Source organism: Polypterus senegalus, chromosome 14, assembly GCF_016835505.1.
Source record: "Polypterus senegalus isolate Bchr_013 chromosome 14, ASM1683550v1, whole genome shotgun sequence".
NCBI lineage: Eukaryota > Metazoa > Chordata > Cladistia > Polypteriformes > Polypteridae > Polypterus > Polypterus senegalus.
This window is the reverse complement of record NC_053167.1, coordinates 64,247,150-64,263,225: the sequence shown is the minus strand read 5'-3', so window position 1 is coordinate 64,263,225 and position 16,076 is coordinate 64,247,150. Positions and strand designations below refer to the sequence as shown.

Here is a 16,076-nt window from a genome sequence, read left to right as displayed (position 1 = left end):
GGGCAGCCACCCATATATTGTTTACCCGGCTGCAAAAGTTAGGTTTATGAAGCACGATGTGCATAGAACAGAGTCCAAAACAAAACTGATCATTACAGACAAAGATGGAGGCTTTAACACTAGAATTGCCAGAGTCTACAAAAAAACTCGTAGATCCAGCCCACCTTAAAACCGTTCTCACCTCTCCGCCACCATCCTTAGTCTTTTAAATGTGCCGATTAAGACGAGCAGCAAGCAAGCAGCCGGCTATTCCATCCCCCAATATCGCAGAACGTTCACAAAGTTTTCCCAGCTCATGCCTTGTTTGATTATCTGGGAGTGACTGAACTGCTGGAGTTTTAGAGTGGAAATAATAGATCATTATTTGAAACACATGCATTTCATGTGTGTTCCGTTTCTACAGTAATCTGTGTAAACACATTGTTAAAACAGAATTTTTTTCATATTTTAGTAATAAATGTTACAAAATGTAGGCATAAACTATAGAATGTGTGAAGCCTGATTTTCAAAGATCAAATAAACACTTTCACAAAAGGTTCAAAAACAACACAACAGTTTCTGTGGTGTAGCGTTCTAAGATTTGTTTCTCAGAGCGCAGCAGGTTTATTGTTCCTTAGAGACCTGAGTTCGACTCCCTGCTGGGGAGAAAGGGTTATTTTTTTTTTGTTTTTAACCTTCGCTGGTAATTCTACTGTTAAAGGCCCGTAAGGGAAGTGACGTCATCAAAAGGGCTGGAATCGGAAGTGATGTCTTCTGGACCGGAAGTGACATCAGCAAAGGGCCCGGCACCGGAAGTGATGTCTACTGAGGCGCCGGAACTTTGCAGGATTTCACGGGAAAGTTCTGTAGGGAACTGAGTCAGTGCACTCCGCTGCCCTTTGGTCGGGTGTTTTATTACAATCAGGCCCTTTAGCTGCCTCCTACTCGCACATGTGTGACACTGTATATGTTAATTTTTTTAGATAATGATCTAGAAATCTTTGAAGAGTAACCAGTTTCAGTGATGACTTTAATCTGTCAAGATATATATTTAACAAAGTTACACTCACACTAAACCAATTTGGAGATGCCAGTTAACATAACCAGCACATTTCTGAGATGTAGGAGTTAAACGTGGAGTACCCATAAAAAAACTCATGCAGATACCAAGAAAATGTGGAATATATATTCAGAGCCATTGCTCACACTAGAACTCAGGCCCAGTGCCCCAGAAGGAAAGAAGAACTTGTGCTAACCATTGTACCACAACAGATAATTGTGATTAACAATGGAACAGCTGGCTATACAGATCTGCCAGCTAGACAAAGAAGACAGGTTCAATTTATGTAGGATATCCACTAAGGCACACAAGTAATCTGCCACTTGTAGAATAGTTAGGCAGTCTTGAAATAGGAACAGGACAGCCACCGCCTTTGATGTCATCTGACTGTATTGGAAGAAGACAGATGTTAACTTTGCTGTGAGAGTGGGCCAGCTGGAAAATAATGGAACATCCGCCAATATTATTGTAAGCAGCAGACAGATAGGAACAGTAACAAAATTGAAGCTTAGACATTGTCTTGGAGGAATATGACTTCAGCACCGTCCGTCACATTTCTTTTTTATCTTTTTCTTTTTTTCCATAATCAGCTTTTTTTTCTTTCTTTCTTTCTTTCTTTCTTTCTTCAAAACAAGTTTTTTCCTTGGTTTACTTTTTTAGAATAAACCAAATGTTTGCTTGTTTTTTCATTTTAAACTTGCTATAACAGAGAATACAATTTCCACCTACCTTACTATTCAAAGCTCAATTTACATATTCTAAGTCTGTCAAGAGTATTTTTTCTTTGACATTGCTCATTGGTATGTGTGTGTGGCAATAACATCTGGAGTGCATTTTGGTTGCCATATTCAAAACAAAACTAAGACAAATTCCCAAGATAAACCAAACAAATGTCAAAAAAATTGAAACTGGGTGAAAACACTCTCAAAACCCCCAAATTCTGACCTTCATGATCAAATCATAATAAAACTAGAAGTGTTTGCATATCTGCTTGCATTTGTACAATTTGTTCTTAATGTTGTGATGACAGAGTTAACCCACAATCAGGAAAATGCTTGTCCCTGGGTTTCAAGCTATGTCTTAGTGCTCAAGGCTGAAATTGTTGCTCAAGATTACAGTTTGGATGTACTTCAATGTGATCGGTTCATTATTTCATCATTTTGAAAGTACAATACATGACCATAAAGTTTGTAGATATTTTTAAACTTTGAATGCTTGACTAAATTGTGAACACAGGATTAGCTTTACCTATAGCTGTGAAAAAGTGCCGTCAAAGGCTTAGTTCAGTATCAGTTTCAGAATATGTAAATATCATTCTGTATTTCAGCTGGGTTTGAAATGTTTTGACAGTAATTTCAATGTATTATCATCGTTTTAATGAGAAAATATGTACCTGTAGATATTTACGTATTTCCTTTAGATTTCAAATATTTCAAGAGCTTGAAAAATTGTGTAAAATTAATTCAACTTTCAAACTTAATTTATTTATATTTAATTACATTTTTGAGAATTATATTAATTTAATAAAATAAAAAAATGGCAAATTCAGAAACTCTTTTAGCAATGTCATTGAATATAGTAGCCAAGTAGATGAACAATAAACCAATTGAAGGTTTTCAGTTAAAGCAACACTGGTTTGTCAAATAGAAATATGGAAACAGTTTTTCTGTAAGTCACATCATATTAATGTGTTTGGTAAACAAATACTTATATACATAAATATGTACATAAATATTGTAAATGCAAATAAAGTAACCCTAAAACTGTTTTCTTCCTATAGGGGGAACCAGGTGATCAAGGAATTTTCGGTCTTGAGGGATTTCCAGGCCCAAAGGTGTGTAATGTGGGTTGTGAATGACATATACAGCAAACTCTGTTTATAGATTCCATTATTTACACAAAGTACTTGGCTAAAATAAGCCACCTACGCCACTTTTAATTTCATAATACCATGTATTTGTGGATGCCTAGTGGCATTGTATTTTTCATTTCAGCATCTAAGGGGCCATTCATTATAGACAGCAAAAGAATTGCAGTTTTAATCTAATGTGTAATCTGTAGATAGTAACAGTTTGTTAGTGTATCATTAAAATTTACTTTAATGTATTGCTGTAATAGTGTGATTTGATCTGTCACATTTTATGCTGTCTTTGAATGTTAGTAACCTCAAGATCTCATGCCACTGGGCCACTGTTTGCTTCTTTTATAGAGGAATAAAATAACAATCACGCAATGGTACAAAAAATAGAACAGAAATCAATAAAGCCGGGGGCTATTATAAAGTTTTCTAATTAGGTTTCTCACGCTTGTCATCAGACTTCTTTCCCATAGATTTTCCAAGTGAACCGTCACCTTCCAGGAGTGCCCTTTTTACATGATTTTATTCAACTTGACCTCTCTGTTTTTCTGGGTCAAATTTTTTTTACATTGTTTATCTACTTTTACCAAACCAATTTCCTTCAAACTATGCATGCATACTGATCTCCAATGACAATGCAATATTTCATCAGTTTTGACCCTGGATCAGTACATTAAAATTACATTAAATTTTAAGTTTCACATTTCCTTATATTATTCTTTTAGCAAATACATTTGTTAGCGAGTTGAACGTTCAATCAAATGGTCGAAGGTTCAAGACCAATATGTACAAACTTTTTTTTTATTATTTTACCAGTTTTTCATCATTTATATACAAATTTGGCAAAATACTCTTTTCATTGATTTGGTGATATTGCGTCAGTGGATAAAGTGTTGAGTTTTTCTAAGAAAGATTGAAGGTACAATTCTCCAATAGGCAAACACACATTTCCAGTACTTCACAACATGTAAGGTTTCACTGTGGTTAAGATTTTCTGAAATGAGAAACCACCTTCCCCCACAAGTCAAGGTTTTTTTTTGGGTACTTCTGTGTGGCATTACAGTGGCTAAACATATATATAAAAGAAAAGATTTTTAAGTGACATGATATTATTGAAAAATGCACTAAAAATTAAAAAAATATTTTTTTCTTGTACTAAGATTTTGTTGGTCATATGTGACAAAAAGTAAAGTTGCTGGGTGCCCATAAAATAATTAACTTAATTCAATTAAAATGCATAGATGTTTTAAATGATTCCAAAAAAAAAAACACAATTTGAAAAATTCTCCAAATATAACCCTTATCCTACATACTTTAATCAACTTTTAAATGATGTGTAATTTTCTTTCCATAGACTGGTTAGAAATTTCACTTTAGTTTATTTGAAATACATTAATTCTTTTAAGGGTTTCCTGGGACTTGTAGTTCAGTATGGAAGCTCTGTCAGGGTTTTTGGGTGGTGCCAGAGGGTGTTTTTCAGGAGAGGACCTCCCTGTTTTGTACAGCTTCCACAGTGCAAAGTCACGGCACTGTAGGTACTCCTGGGATCCAAAATTAAAGCAGGTGTCTCACCACACTCTTAAGAGTCAGAGTAGAGAGGAAAAGAACCACATTTGCTAAGGAGGAGTGACAGGAGATAGTAAAGTATTAGCTTATATTATATATAACTGTGCTGGGCTGAATATAGAGCCTGTTAAGGCATTGTTATAAAATTACCCTGAATTATATCTTATGTTTGGACCTTCTGTGGTGCTCCCTAGTGGTCACAATATCATTATTTTATTTAATTTAATAGTTTCAAGTTTAATATAACATTTATTTTCAGGGACCCAATGGAGATATAGGAATAAAGGGCATACCTGGTCCAAAAGGTCCTGCTGGAATTTTGGTAAGTTCACTGGTTATTCATTTTCTTATAGTGTATGTTGTTTTTTCTGCTTACTGGATCTCAGACAAATAAGAACATGAATGCCTGTCTGTAGACGTTTTTGTGCAGTGTATTGAATGAATTTACATAGTCTAGTCCCTCTGTAAGTATATTTTCTTCATTCTTTTATTGCCTGTTTTATATAACTGACTTAAATTTAGGTAAGACTGTGTGGATTTTGATGCAAGCTTGATTTATATTTTAAGCAACTTTTTATACATGGAAAAAATGTGTTTCTTATGAACTTGGACTGAATCTTACATCAATTTCACAGGATACCTTAATATTCCTTAGAACAGAGCTTTAGTGTGTGCTGTTAGAATAATCACACAATTTTCTGTCTACGCTGTAGCAGTTCACAAAAGTCTGGAAAGGATTGTCACCTTGCTTTCTATAAGTTGCTTTTTTGGGACATGTAGTAAGTGAGCCCGTGTGGCACCCATTGTCAAGAGCTGATGTGAGGCAAGATGTAAAGTAATTCACATAGGGAGCATAGGGTCAAACTGCATGTAGGGGAGGCTGCCTATTTTAATGGTTCTGTCTATTTATACATATGTTATGAATTGGGATACCTTTGTAGAATTTTGTTTTCTGTTTGAGAATTCTCGTTAATACTTCATTCACAGTCTTCCCCACTGGTTTCTGACAGTGAAACTTCAGAGTTTTAGATATTGATTCTTGTCACAGTTTCACACACATCTCCTGGTCTTTTCAATAACTCTTGCATGATTTGTGACTGACTCTGTTGCCAGCGGGCAATTCAAGTTGACCTGGTGTGTGCTGTCCAGTCAAGCCACTTTGTATACTTTCAGCTGGGATAATATACATATTATTTTACTTTTAGTAAACTGTGTGAGAGTAGTTGACAGATGCGATATGTATAAGTAGTAATAAAGTTGTACTCAGTAAAACATTCAAGAACTCAAAATAGATCAGTCTTTCTCAACCATTATAACTTCTAGATCTAGTTTGACCTTTTCAAGTTCACTGATGATGCATAGACAGTTAAAACAAGCATGGTTAGAGATGGGGAAAGATGTCACGCAGTACTGTCGAGGGCTTGAGCAGACCAGTGTGGAGGGTTGGGTTGGGATGTGGTTTTAGCACATCTCAGTAGCTGAAACAGCCCTTTTTTTGCCTTCTATGCTTGTTACCCAATGATAGCCTCTCGCAGCTCACCAAATCTAGGGGTTGAGAAACACTGAGATAAGTGACTTTGAGAGAAACTGACAAATACAATATGTGTCATTAGACAGGTTTAAGTTAGGTTGGGGACCATGCACTGGTACAGCATGTTGCTGCACCTACCACACATTAAAACAGCTTGGGATCCATGTGGTCCAGCTAAAACCTTTGGAAATGACCATCCATCTGCTATCTGTTATGCCTGGTCAAGCCACTCTGGTCCTCAACAATGAGGATTCTGTGAGCTGTATCACCCTCTGACATGAATGTAGCTGCCAAGGTAAGTTAAGCTCTTGACAAGGTTGACACTTTCTCCGCAGACACACTATTGAGGGCTATGCCCAAGAGGTCATTAAAGGCTTAGATCTTGGTTTTTATCCAGGACACTCACAAGCCCAGAGACTAAGACTCCTTGCTCAGTCTCTTGAGAGCTCCAATCAGAGCCTCCATTGCCTCCGCAAAGGTGACAGCATCGTTGACAAAGTCAAGATCACTTAATCTCTCTTCACCAACAGATACCCCACAGTAGCTGGATCCCACAACTTTGCCCAACACCCAGTCGATGCAAGCATTGAACAGAGTAGGAGCAAAAACACACCCCTGATGAACCCCAGAATCATCTGGGAAAAGTGCAGAGGTTCTGCCTCCACTCTGCACAGCACTCATAGTACCAGTATACAGGGCAGCAATGATATCCAGCAACTTTGAGGGGAAACTCTGCCTATATTCGCGTTTTCACTCCATGAGGACCCTCAGTGTCATGATGCAATCGATGGTAGACTTCTTAGGCGTAAAACCAGATTGATCCAGTCACTGGTAGGTGAGCAAGGGATCACTGATTCTTGAGGATGCAAGAATCAAGCAAGGACCTTACCCAGCACCAAGAGCAGTGTTAGCCCCCTGTAGCTGCCGCAACCCAGGTGATCACCCTTTCCTTTCCAGATAGGGACAACAAGTCCCAAATGGAAGCTAAGATTGCTTGCAATGCCAGGAGGACAGCCTTACTACCAGCCTGGAGAAGTTCACCCCAGATTCCTAGATCCCTTCAGCCTTCCCTACCCTCAGCTGGTTCACCACCTGTGCAATGTCAGGGAGACTCGGGGGTTCACAGCTAATTGGAGGATCAGCCTCAAGAACCGTGGATGTCTCCCCCAATGTCCAACGTCCTAGCGTCCTCAAAGTAGTGAGCTCAGCGAGTCATAACTACAGGTCATCCCTAAGGACTGTTCCATCAGCCACCATGACTGCGACTCTCTGTGGAACAAATTTGGATGTGTGTAATGCTTCAATTCCTCTGTAAGCAGGATGTGTCACTTGCTCATATATTCCTCTAACAAACTTCTCTTTCTCAGTTCCTGGTACAGACCAGAGTTGCCATCAAACTATGTGCTTCAACTCCTCTCTGATGTCCATAGTGCCCTGCGAGTTGAAACACCTTCTGGGAACACTAACACAGCCCTCAGCAACCTTCAGGGTCTTGTCACAGAAGGTCTCCCACATCAAATTATAATCAGCAGTTCCACCCAAAACTGCAAGTTCCTCACAAAAACTGCTTGCAAACTCATTAGAAACAGCCTGATCTTGGAGTCTGGCCAGGTCCAGCCTCATTTTCCTAGTAGGTGGTAGCCTACTACATCTAAGTTGGATCTTCAGAGTAGCAACAACAAGTCTGTGGTCAAATTCACAAACTGGGCACTTCTGTAGACCCTGCAGTTTTGTAAGAGCTTCCAGCGTCTGCCCATGATGATGTGATTGATCTCCTTTACCGCACCACCAGTATTGGAGTACCAAGTGCAGTGATTCGGCTCAGGGAACTGGGACCAGGATCCCCCAATCTGCAGCCCCTTGGAAGGAGCCAATCCGCCACAGCAACAGCTACTCCCCGACCAGACCAATAAAAGATGTACCCACCTACAGAGATCTGGCCAGTCCCAGGTCTGCGCACCTCAGGGAGTGCTGCTGAAGTGCAGAGTTTACAAAGCTCCTCCGACAGCAGAGGAAGATGATCATCATGCCAGAGAGGCCAGATGTTCCAAGTGCCCCAAACTGGGACCCAAGGGCTGCTGTGCAGTGGGCGATGCCTCAGCCCCACACCAGTTCTGATTCTCAACAAGCCTGACCAAATTGGCTCTCCAACATTTTTGACTCTTCAAGGATGAGGCTCCCAAGGGCTTTGCCCCATCACCTTCATAATGCAAGAAACCTTCCTATGGGTGACTGTAGCAGAGCTACTCCTACGGAGAGCAGAAAGGATCCTTATTGTCGTCTCAGAGCTGCGTGAAGTTTTTCTACAGTGGCTGGAGTGCCAATCCTGCCACCTACACCCATAATTTCCCTACAAGTTGGAGGACCGCTTACAGGGCCATATGCAGTTTAACGTCATGCCCAGGGCAAAGGTTTGCCAGTAGTAAACCTGCTTTATTCAGTGAAACAGTAAACTACCCAAGATGTGTGAATTATTTACCAATAGTTAAACTGAAAAGTATTAAAAAACACTGACAGTTCAAACTTTCAGTCTTCAGCTTGCACACTCATGAAAGTGTTCTTTAGCTTCTCTACTATGTCCTGTGACATACCTTCATTTTGACAAGTTATTAGCACATTTTTCTGAACATTTAATGCTATAAGTGAACATAAAGTCAGCAGCCAATGAATTTTTTTTAACGATTTCTCCTATTGCAAAAGGTCGTCCACATTTCATGGTCATTACTGTTATATGTAGTTAGTTCCTGTAGCACGTAGCATGTGTAATGGAAACTTTCAGTTAAGTGCTTTGCTGTCGAAACCTCAGTCGCTGCTTTAATCCTAAAGAATCTAACTTAAAACTTTGCAACAGCATATGTAATTTTAATTGTGATGAGAGCACTTAGTTGAGTAATAGAATGCAGAAGTAAAATAATATATTTTTAAACTACAACTCATAATTTTAAATAGTAGAAGAGGTTCCTGTTATGTTTGACAATATACCTAGAATTGTGTGAATCTGCACTGCAGCAGAAGTAATTTAAAGAATAAGTTTGGTATTTTTTCAAGTGAAAGTTATTTCTTCACATGCATGGTACAGTATATATTAATTTGCCAACAAAAAACTGTTGTCTAAAGTAATGCAGCTTTTATAACTGAAAAAAATACCTAGCCTGCTCTTGTGCTTTATAATGGAGGTAAAAGGTACTAGGGTCCAAAATGAAAGCAAAAGCTTTTAAACTTACTGAATATGTTCATATTTTAGGTCAAGAGTTTTGTCAAATATTCGTCTGTGTCCTGACATTGCATACAAAAAATAAAAAGCAAAACATTATTGTGAGATTCAGCCATTTTAAAATGAGATTGTCTCCAAGTGCTGTTATTAACATTATTTAATGCTGATGCCCACCATTTGTTGGCATCTTTCAGTTGAGCAAAAGGTTAGGTTATATAGCATAATGTGTAGAGTGCAGGAAGGATCTTATGCTTAGGCTCTATAATGCAGTAGTGAGGCTGCGCCTGGAGTATTTTGTGAAGCTTTTGTCTTTTGGCTATAACAAACATATACTGTAGAAGTTCTAAAATAAAGTCCAGAGAAGAGTAACTAGGCTGATTCCAGGACTGCAGGGTAACAGTTATTAGGGAAGGCTAAGTTTAAGAAAACAGAGATTAAGAGGTGATATGGCTGAGGTGTTTAAAATTATAAACTGGTACTTTAAAATGGATTCACCAAGAACACAGTGGCACAGATAGAAACCTGTTAAGGGTAAATTTTGCACAAACATTAGAACATTTTCCTTCATTCAGATAACTATAGACTCATGGAGTACATTCAAAACTCAGTTTCGTTTTGGAGGAATCAGGTTCTTGTGAAAGGTTTTTCTAATGTTTCTAAAGTCATATTCATCTTATTCTGTGCTCACACTGCCATTCTGGGGCTTGCTGGTCACAAGACTGGTGTCTTTGGAGTAGAATTTTCAATGAAAGTAAAAAAATATATATGAAAATGTCATTTTATCAAACACTGAAATACAAAAACAATATAACATTCATCATTAATTAGATTTAGTAAGGTTGGGCATTAAAGGCCTCAGTCATGAACCTAAGAGAGCAAAAAGTGCTTTTGTACCTTCACTCCCCAAGGTCAGCAACAGTAATTTTGCAGGAGAGTCACTTTAATCCCAGGCTGTCACTACACAATTTTAGCCCTGAATTTTCCAGTTGCAGACTGGTTTTTGAGATCAGCATGAAAAACCCCAGATCAGAACAAAATTACTAAATGCTGCAATCATCAACACTTGCTAAGTGTGAACAGTTCAGCAATTCCTCTGTCCCAATCTTTTGATACGCAACACACACCCTGGGTTTTTCAAGTATATTTGAAATTATTAACACAAAAACGTCTAATATATGTAGAACTACAAATATTGATAACAGCAATGAATAGCAGCCAATATGAGCATGAGGAACAGAAACAAAAGTGGAGACTGGAAAGAACTTCAGAATGATGTCAAGTTAAGCTTCTCCACGCAATTTATGGACTGAAGAAATGGAGAAGTTATTAGGACTCTGTCATAATGCTGCCTATGTTTGTCAAATTGTTCCTTCTTCATAATTCCAATGTTGGCCTCCTCTTTTTGTATAAAAGCACCACCATTTTGATACTTCAGAAGCTTCACTCAAAAGCTGCACTTTGCTCAAGTTGCTTGATATTTACAATATTAAAATGTATTTGAAAGAAAGACTTTGTGACTAAGTCCATTTATACTAGCAGACAAAACCTTTATTAAATTAACTTACACAAAATTTGATATTATAGAGACCAAGATATCTCCAGAGATATCTATAGGAACAAACTGGCTCAAATCTAACTATATTAACACAGTCAATTTTTAACAAGTTAGAGAAGGACATTTTTACCAAAAATACTATACCAAGATCCTTCTTATCTTACAGTCCAGTCTCACCATTGTAAAATAATTTTAAGTCCCTGAAAAAAGTCCTCACTTCCAAAATATCATAATATTAAACAGGACTTATTAAAGTCAGACCCATTTGTCAAATGTCTAGTGATTGTCATGTACTGTATACAGTACCTCTATAGGGTCTGAGCTTTCATAAATTCTGGATGCAAATAAAGCTTTTGAGTAGGAATATTTCTTTATGCAAATGTGGAAGAAACAAACATGTGAAATGTGATTTTGAGAATATTATACAGGTAGGTGGTCTTTGTAGCTCAACACTTAGGTCCTACAGATATATCCCTTGGACGAAATAGTATTACTCTTTGATCTCTATAATCATAAAACATGCCACACATCTGTGAAAGGTGAGTTTGTTTACAAGTCTGCAGAGTGTGTCTTGTGAAGGTCAGTAAATAAATCGATCAGTAAAAGCTGATAATATCAAGTGTTGCTTAAGTTTAGCTCCACAAAAATTGCCACTGTGTGCAGACAACCTACCTAAAGCATGATAAAAGTTTCACATATTCTTTCACATTCTACTCTTTTGGTCCAGCTGGACCGTCAATTAAAGTAAGTGGATGTGAAGGATCATGAGGTGGTATAACGAGCATGGGCAGACTGCTTTACCACAGTGGATGAGGTGAGAGTGGAAGCAAGTGTTATGGGCACTTGAAGGCACCAGAGGATTATTGTGAGTGAACAGAAGCAGGAATAAGACCAGGAGATGATTAGTAGCGACAGAACCAAAACAATCACAACATCAGAATATTAAATATAGATGGGAAAACTAAAGGAGGAAGTCTTATACCAAAGCCAAAGTCAGAAACGTGAAACAGACTTTTTACTTGTTTTGAACAAGTTAAACTTTGTTAAACAAATACCATAAATAAGAATTCTTTGCAGCAAAGGTTTCGTCCACTGAGGGATGAGAAGTGTTCAACCGCTGCCATATTTTTAACAGCACTCTGCTGATGTCACTGATAGTGGTGATCACAATCACATGACAAGAGCCAAACTGGCATCCCATGAATAAAGAAAAGAAAAAAATAATGAAATCACTTTATGTAGGATGACACCAAATGCAAGAAAAAATAATATATTGAAACTCCTCATAGCAAAAAAGATTTTTTCTTTGTTTTATTTTTCTAATAAAAATCCATATGACGGCACCTTAAGGGCTAAAAAAGATTAAAATGAACCTAGAATCATAACATCGAAGAGAATGACCAAAGAGAAAAAAGGATCAGCTGTTGCTTGACAAGGAAGAGTAATCGGTCCGGCTACTGCTTGCTGGATGGGGATTTGATCTAGACTGGAAATATTGTGTGAGGCGTCTGCAATATATAGTAGGGGCAGCATTGAAAGCCTGTTACTGCTTTGCAGAGCCACCAATTCAGCAGATACTTCTTCCTTCCAAAGTAGTGGCAGTGGAATTGTCAACAGTTTACAAAAATGGGTCCTCTTAAATGTTGCATATTGACGAAGAAGGAGTAAAGAAAACACTTATCCATGCTTATGAGGTGAATGCCTTTATTCTTCTGCAAAATAGTGGTTGTGGATGGTAAAAGGTGATAACATGTATAACATATAATAAGAGTCACACCATGGATATGCATTCTCTCACTAATATCCAGGATCAACTGCAGCTTTAAGGTCAAGATCAATGTTAATGTATTGTCATCAGCAACTGTGTACACGTACATAGTGAGATGAGACAATGTATCTCCATAAGCCACGGTGTAACATACAGCAGTGTACAGCAAGGTGCAACAGAAACAATGTCATAAATGGACATTTAATCATATAACAGTATAGTGTGAAAGGAATTTAAACCTTCTAGAATAAAGTAATATTGCAGTATAAGTAAGATATTGTACAGTGTCAATTTGCAGCATTGAACTGCTTTGAGTGAGTGACAAGTATAATGTTATCAAAGCACACAACATGACATAAGCGTGCCTGTTGTAACAGTAAACAGAAGATAAAGTACACGTACTGTTTGAAAAGTCCAAAGTGTAATATGATAAATATATAAAGGATAAAGTGAGGTAGTACACTTTAAATGACACTGGTTAAACAGGAGTTAGACATTTTTGTGCATTCAGAATTTTGATTGCCTGTGGTATGAAACTGTTAACTCAGTCTTGCAGAAACAGAGAGGAAACTTTGATACCATTCACCACATGGTAAAAGAAAAAAGAGACCCTGTAACGGGTGGGAATAGTCCATGTAGTTGGGTCGGATGAAATGTTTCAATGATTATGGGGTACTTTTGGTAAAATGTACCTTCTCCATCAGTCAGGGAGAAAGAATTGTCTTCTATTATCTAAAACCAGTCTAAACTAGGAACAAACAATTACATTTTCCTTATGGGGAACAATTCAAAACTTTGTTAAAACAAAGTTGGCAGGACTTCATTAATGCTGCTCTAAATAAGCTTGATGGTCTCACAAGTAAAAAACAATTTTTTTATTTTATTTTTTTTTTATAATACTTACAGGGATATGGTGGGCCTGTGGGTCCAACTGGAATAATAGGACCATCTGGAAAAGCAGTAAGTTAAATAATATGTCTGTTTTGTTATTTTTAACTGTTTTATCTTAAAATAGTATTATGAAAGTGTCAATAAATTTACGTAGTGTGGTAAATCAGTATATACCTCAAGACAAATAACTGTGACCATTATAACCAACTTATGTAAAATGGTTAAAAAGATTTATTCTTTAAGTTTAGAATACAAAGAATAAAGAAGCAGAGTTTACTATTTAGTGTTGCACTGTATACATGGCAAAGAAAAGATTGTTCTTAATTTAGCAATATTTGATGTCTATAGAAAAAGATCACTTTGTAGGGTATGTAGTAGTCTCTAAAAACTTAATGAGCAGATTACATAAGATATATATTTTGTTTACACATTTCTAGGGGCCTAAAGGTGACAAAGGAAGCAGAGGGGAAATGGTAAGAATTTTTGTCTCATTTGAAAAATATTCTTCCAGCTAATGTTTTTTCTATTAAATGTAATGGTATTTCATGAAAAGCTTGTTTTGTCTTTTCCAAATGTACAAGTGGCTGAACATCCTGTTTGTGGTCACTGTTGCAAATTTAAAAAGTACAATAATAAGATTCAAAAAAATCAGCTGTTGCACAAACATGTAAAACACACGGGTATAATCTGCTGTGCCAGAATGAATCATTTTATTTTATTTATTTATTTTTATAGGTTATTAACAAACCTACAGAATAGATAAATACATATAGAGTGCGGGTATAGTGTGATACATAAATAATTTATTTTATTCCTTAAATACCATTTGTCTAGCAATGCGTTTCACTGATTCAAACTAAATACGGGCACTGTTACAGTATGTAACATGTTAAGCTGAGGTACTACCCTTCATTGACACATACAATAATGTGCATATTCCCCAACCACTGGAGACAGGCCTGTTGCAGGTTATCTCCCCATTTACCACACTACATCCTCAACTCAGCTAGGGTACTGTTCTTGTTCCAATGCATTTAGCTTATATAGCAAACAGCAGTTATCACTCAGTCCTTTTACAAAAGTTCAGTTTCAGAGATGACATGTGTATCTTTATTCTGGTTAGAGAAGCCAGGATATTTGCCTCTGAGAAATCAGGTTAACACATGTAGATTTTTTGACCATGTAAACCCTTAACCGAAGTTAAGAATTTTATAGTCTGGGAATTCTACAGTCAATGAAAGTGTCATAGTTAAAAGATACTCTTGCAGAGCTCTTTCTCTTCATCTTCACAGCATACCAGGCAGCGGTAGCATACTTAGGCCAGGGGGCAGTGGTACATAGCACCACCACAGGGTACTGGAAAAAAGAAAACACACAGAAGTACAGTAGTGGTCAGTGACCAGCCTATAAACAGGCGTAACAAAATGGTACCAATATTCTAAACACTGTAACTCTTTTAACACTATACCTTTGCATTTAGCTTTAGATCATGTCTTCTGAATTTTGCACAAGATAGTTTGCATTAGTTATAACTTTTTTTTCTTAATTAGAGTTAACTTTCAGGGTTATAACAGAATCTTTTCTATTATTTGGCATCTTGATTTTACATGTCTTTACTCTATGTGTGAATAGGTTCAGATGTAATCTATGGTGTCAAACTTAAAAAAAAAACTACATAAAAATGTTGCCATTTTTACAAAGGAACGCTCATTTATTTATTAAATTATTTTGCGTTAATTGTCTTCCAAAATGGATTTTAACTGGAAGTTCATGTGCATCAGTTTAATGGACTGCTGCTATAGCTGAAGGTTGCTTATAAAGCAGTGACTCTGGTGCACGTCTTTGAAGATGACAATACTTCTACTACTACAACAGAGATTTAACAAGGATAGCAGTACAATAATGGTTTGGTTTACCTAAATCTGCCATTATCATTGTTCATACTGTCATAGCTACTCACCTGCATAAAAAGTATAACATAACATTCTTAAACTTTGGTGCAAGGCAGGAACCAGTTCCAGATAGAACATTGTCAATTTAGAATTACCTAATTTGTACTTTGATGGTGATGTGGAAAGGAAAGCTGGGAAAAACCTAAGGAGGCAATCGGGGGCAGATGTGCACACTCCACATCCACAATTGTCAGGCATGCTTTGAACATGGGCTAAGTAATTGTTGTACACACAAATTTAAAGAAATTTACACTCCCTTTGTTAAACAAAGGATGAAAGACATAGTGACCTCCTAAAGACATGGCCTTGCCTTTTTTTTTTACTGTTTTAGCAATGTGGCCTGAAAAAATGTGAACCTGTCAGTAATAGTCATACCCGAGAACTGCATCAGTATCAATTAGTCCTGAATAATGCTGTAGTTCATCGAATATTGAGTAACCCAGGTGTACTTGGCATTATTTTTAAATCAATGACAAACATTCTTCTGCAGCATTTCAAAGCAACATTAAAATTGAAAAGGTGCAGAGAGTCTGCTGGCTGTTAATGATCTGAATTAATTAAAAGGCATGCTCGTGACTGGAAATGACAATAAAGAGTGAAGGAAACGTTGACTCGTGCAAAATAGTAATTACTGAAAATTCTGTTTTGACTGCAGAGGTGATTTAAAATCCTGGACAGACAAACAGACGGACACGGTAGCGT

General features: G+C 37.2%; 1 protein-coding gene across 2 annotated transcripts in view; it reads left to right on the top strand.

Annotated features, from left to right (window-relative positions):
- The window catches only part of LOC120514245 (collagen alpha-1(XXIV) chain), a 327,082-nt gene that overhangs the window by 284,753 nt on the left and 26,253 nt on the right, over positions 1 to 16,076 (top strand). For both annotated transcript variants that reach the window (XM_039734522.1, XM_039734521.1), the window contains exons 50-53: positions 2,820 to 2,873; positions 4,723 to 4,785; positions 13,438 to 13,491; positions 13,860 to 13,895. In XM_039734522.1, the coding sequence (XP_039590456.1) occupies positions 2,820 to 2,873; positions 4,723 to 4,785; positions 13,438 to 13,491; positions 13,860 to 13,895 (207 nt within the window). The remainder of the gene's footprint in view (positions 1 to 2,819; positions 2,874 to 4,722; positions 4,786 to 13,437; positions 13,492 to 13,859; positions 13,896 to 16,076) is intronic.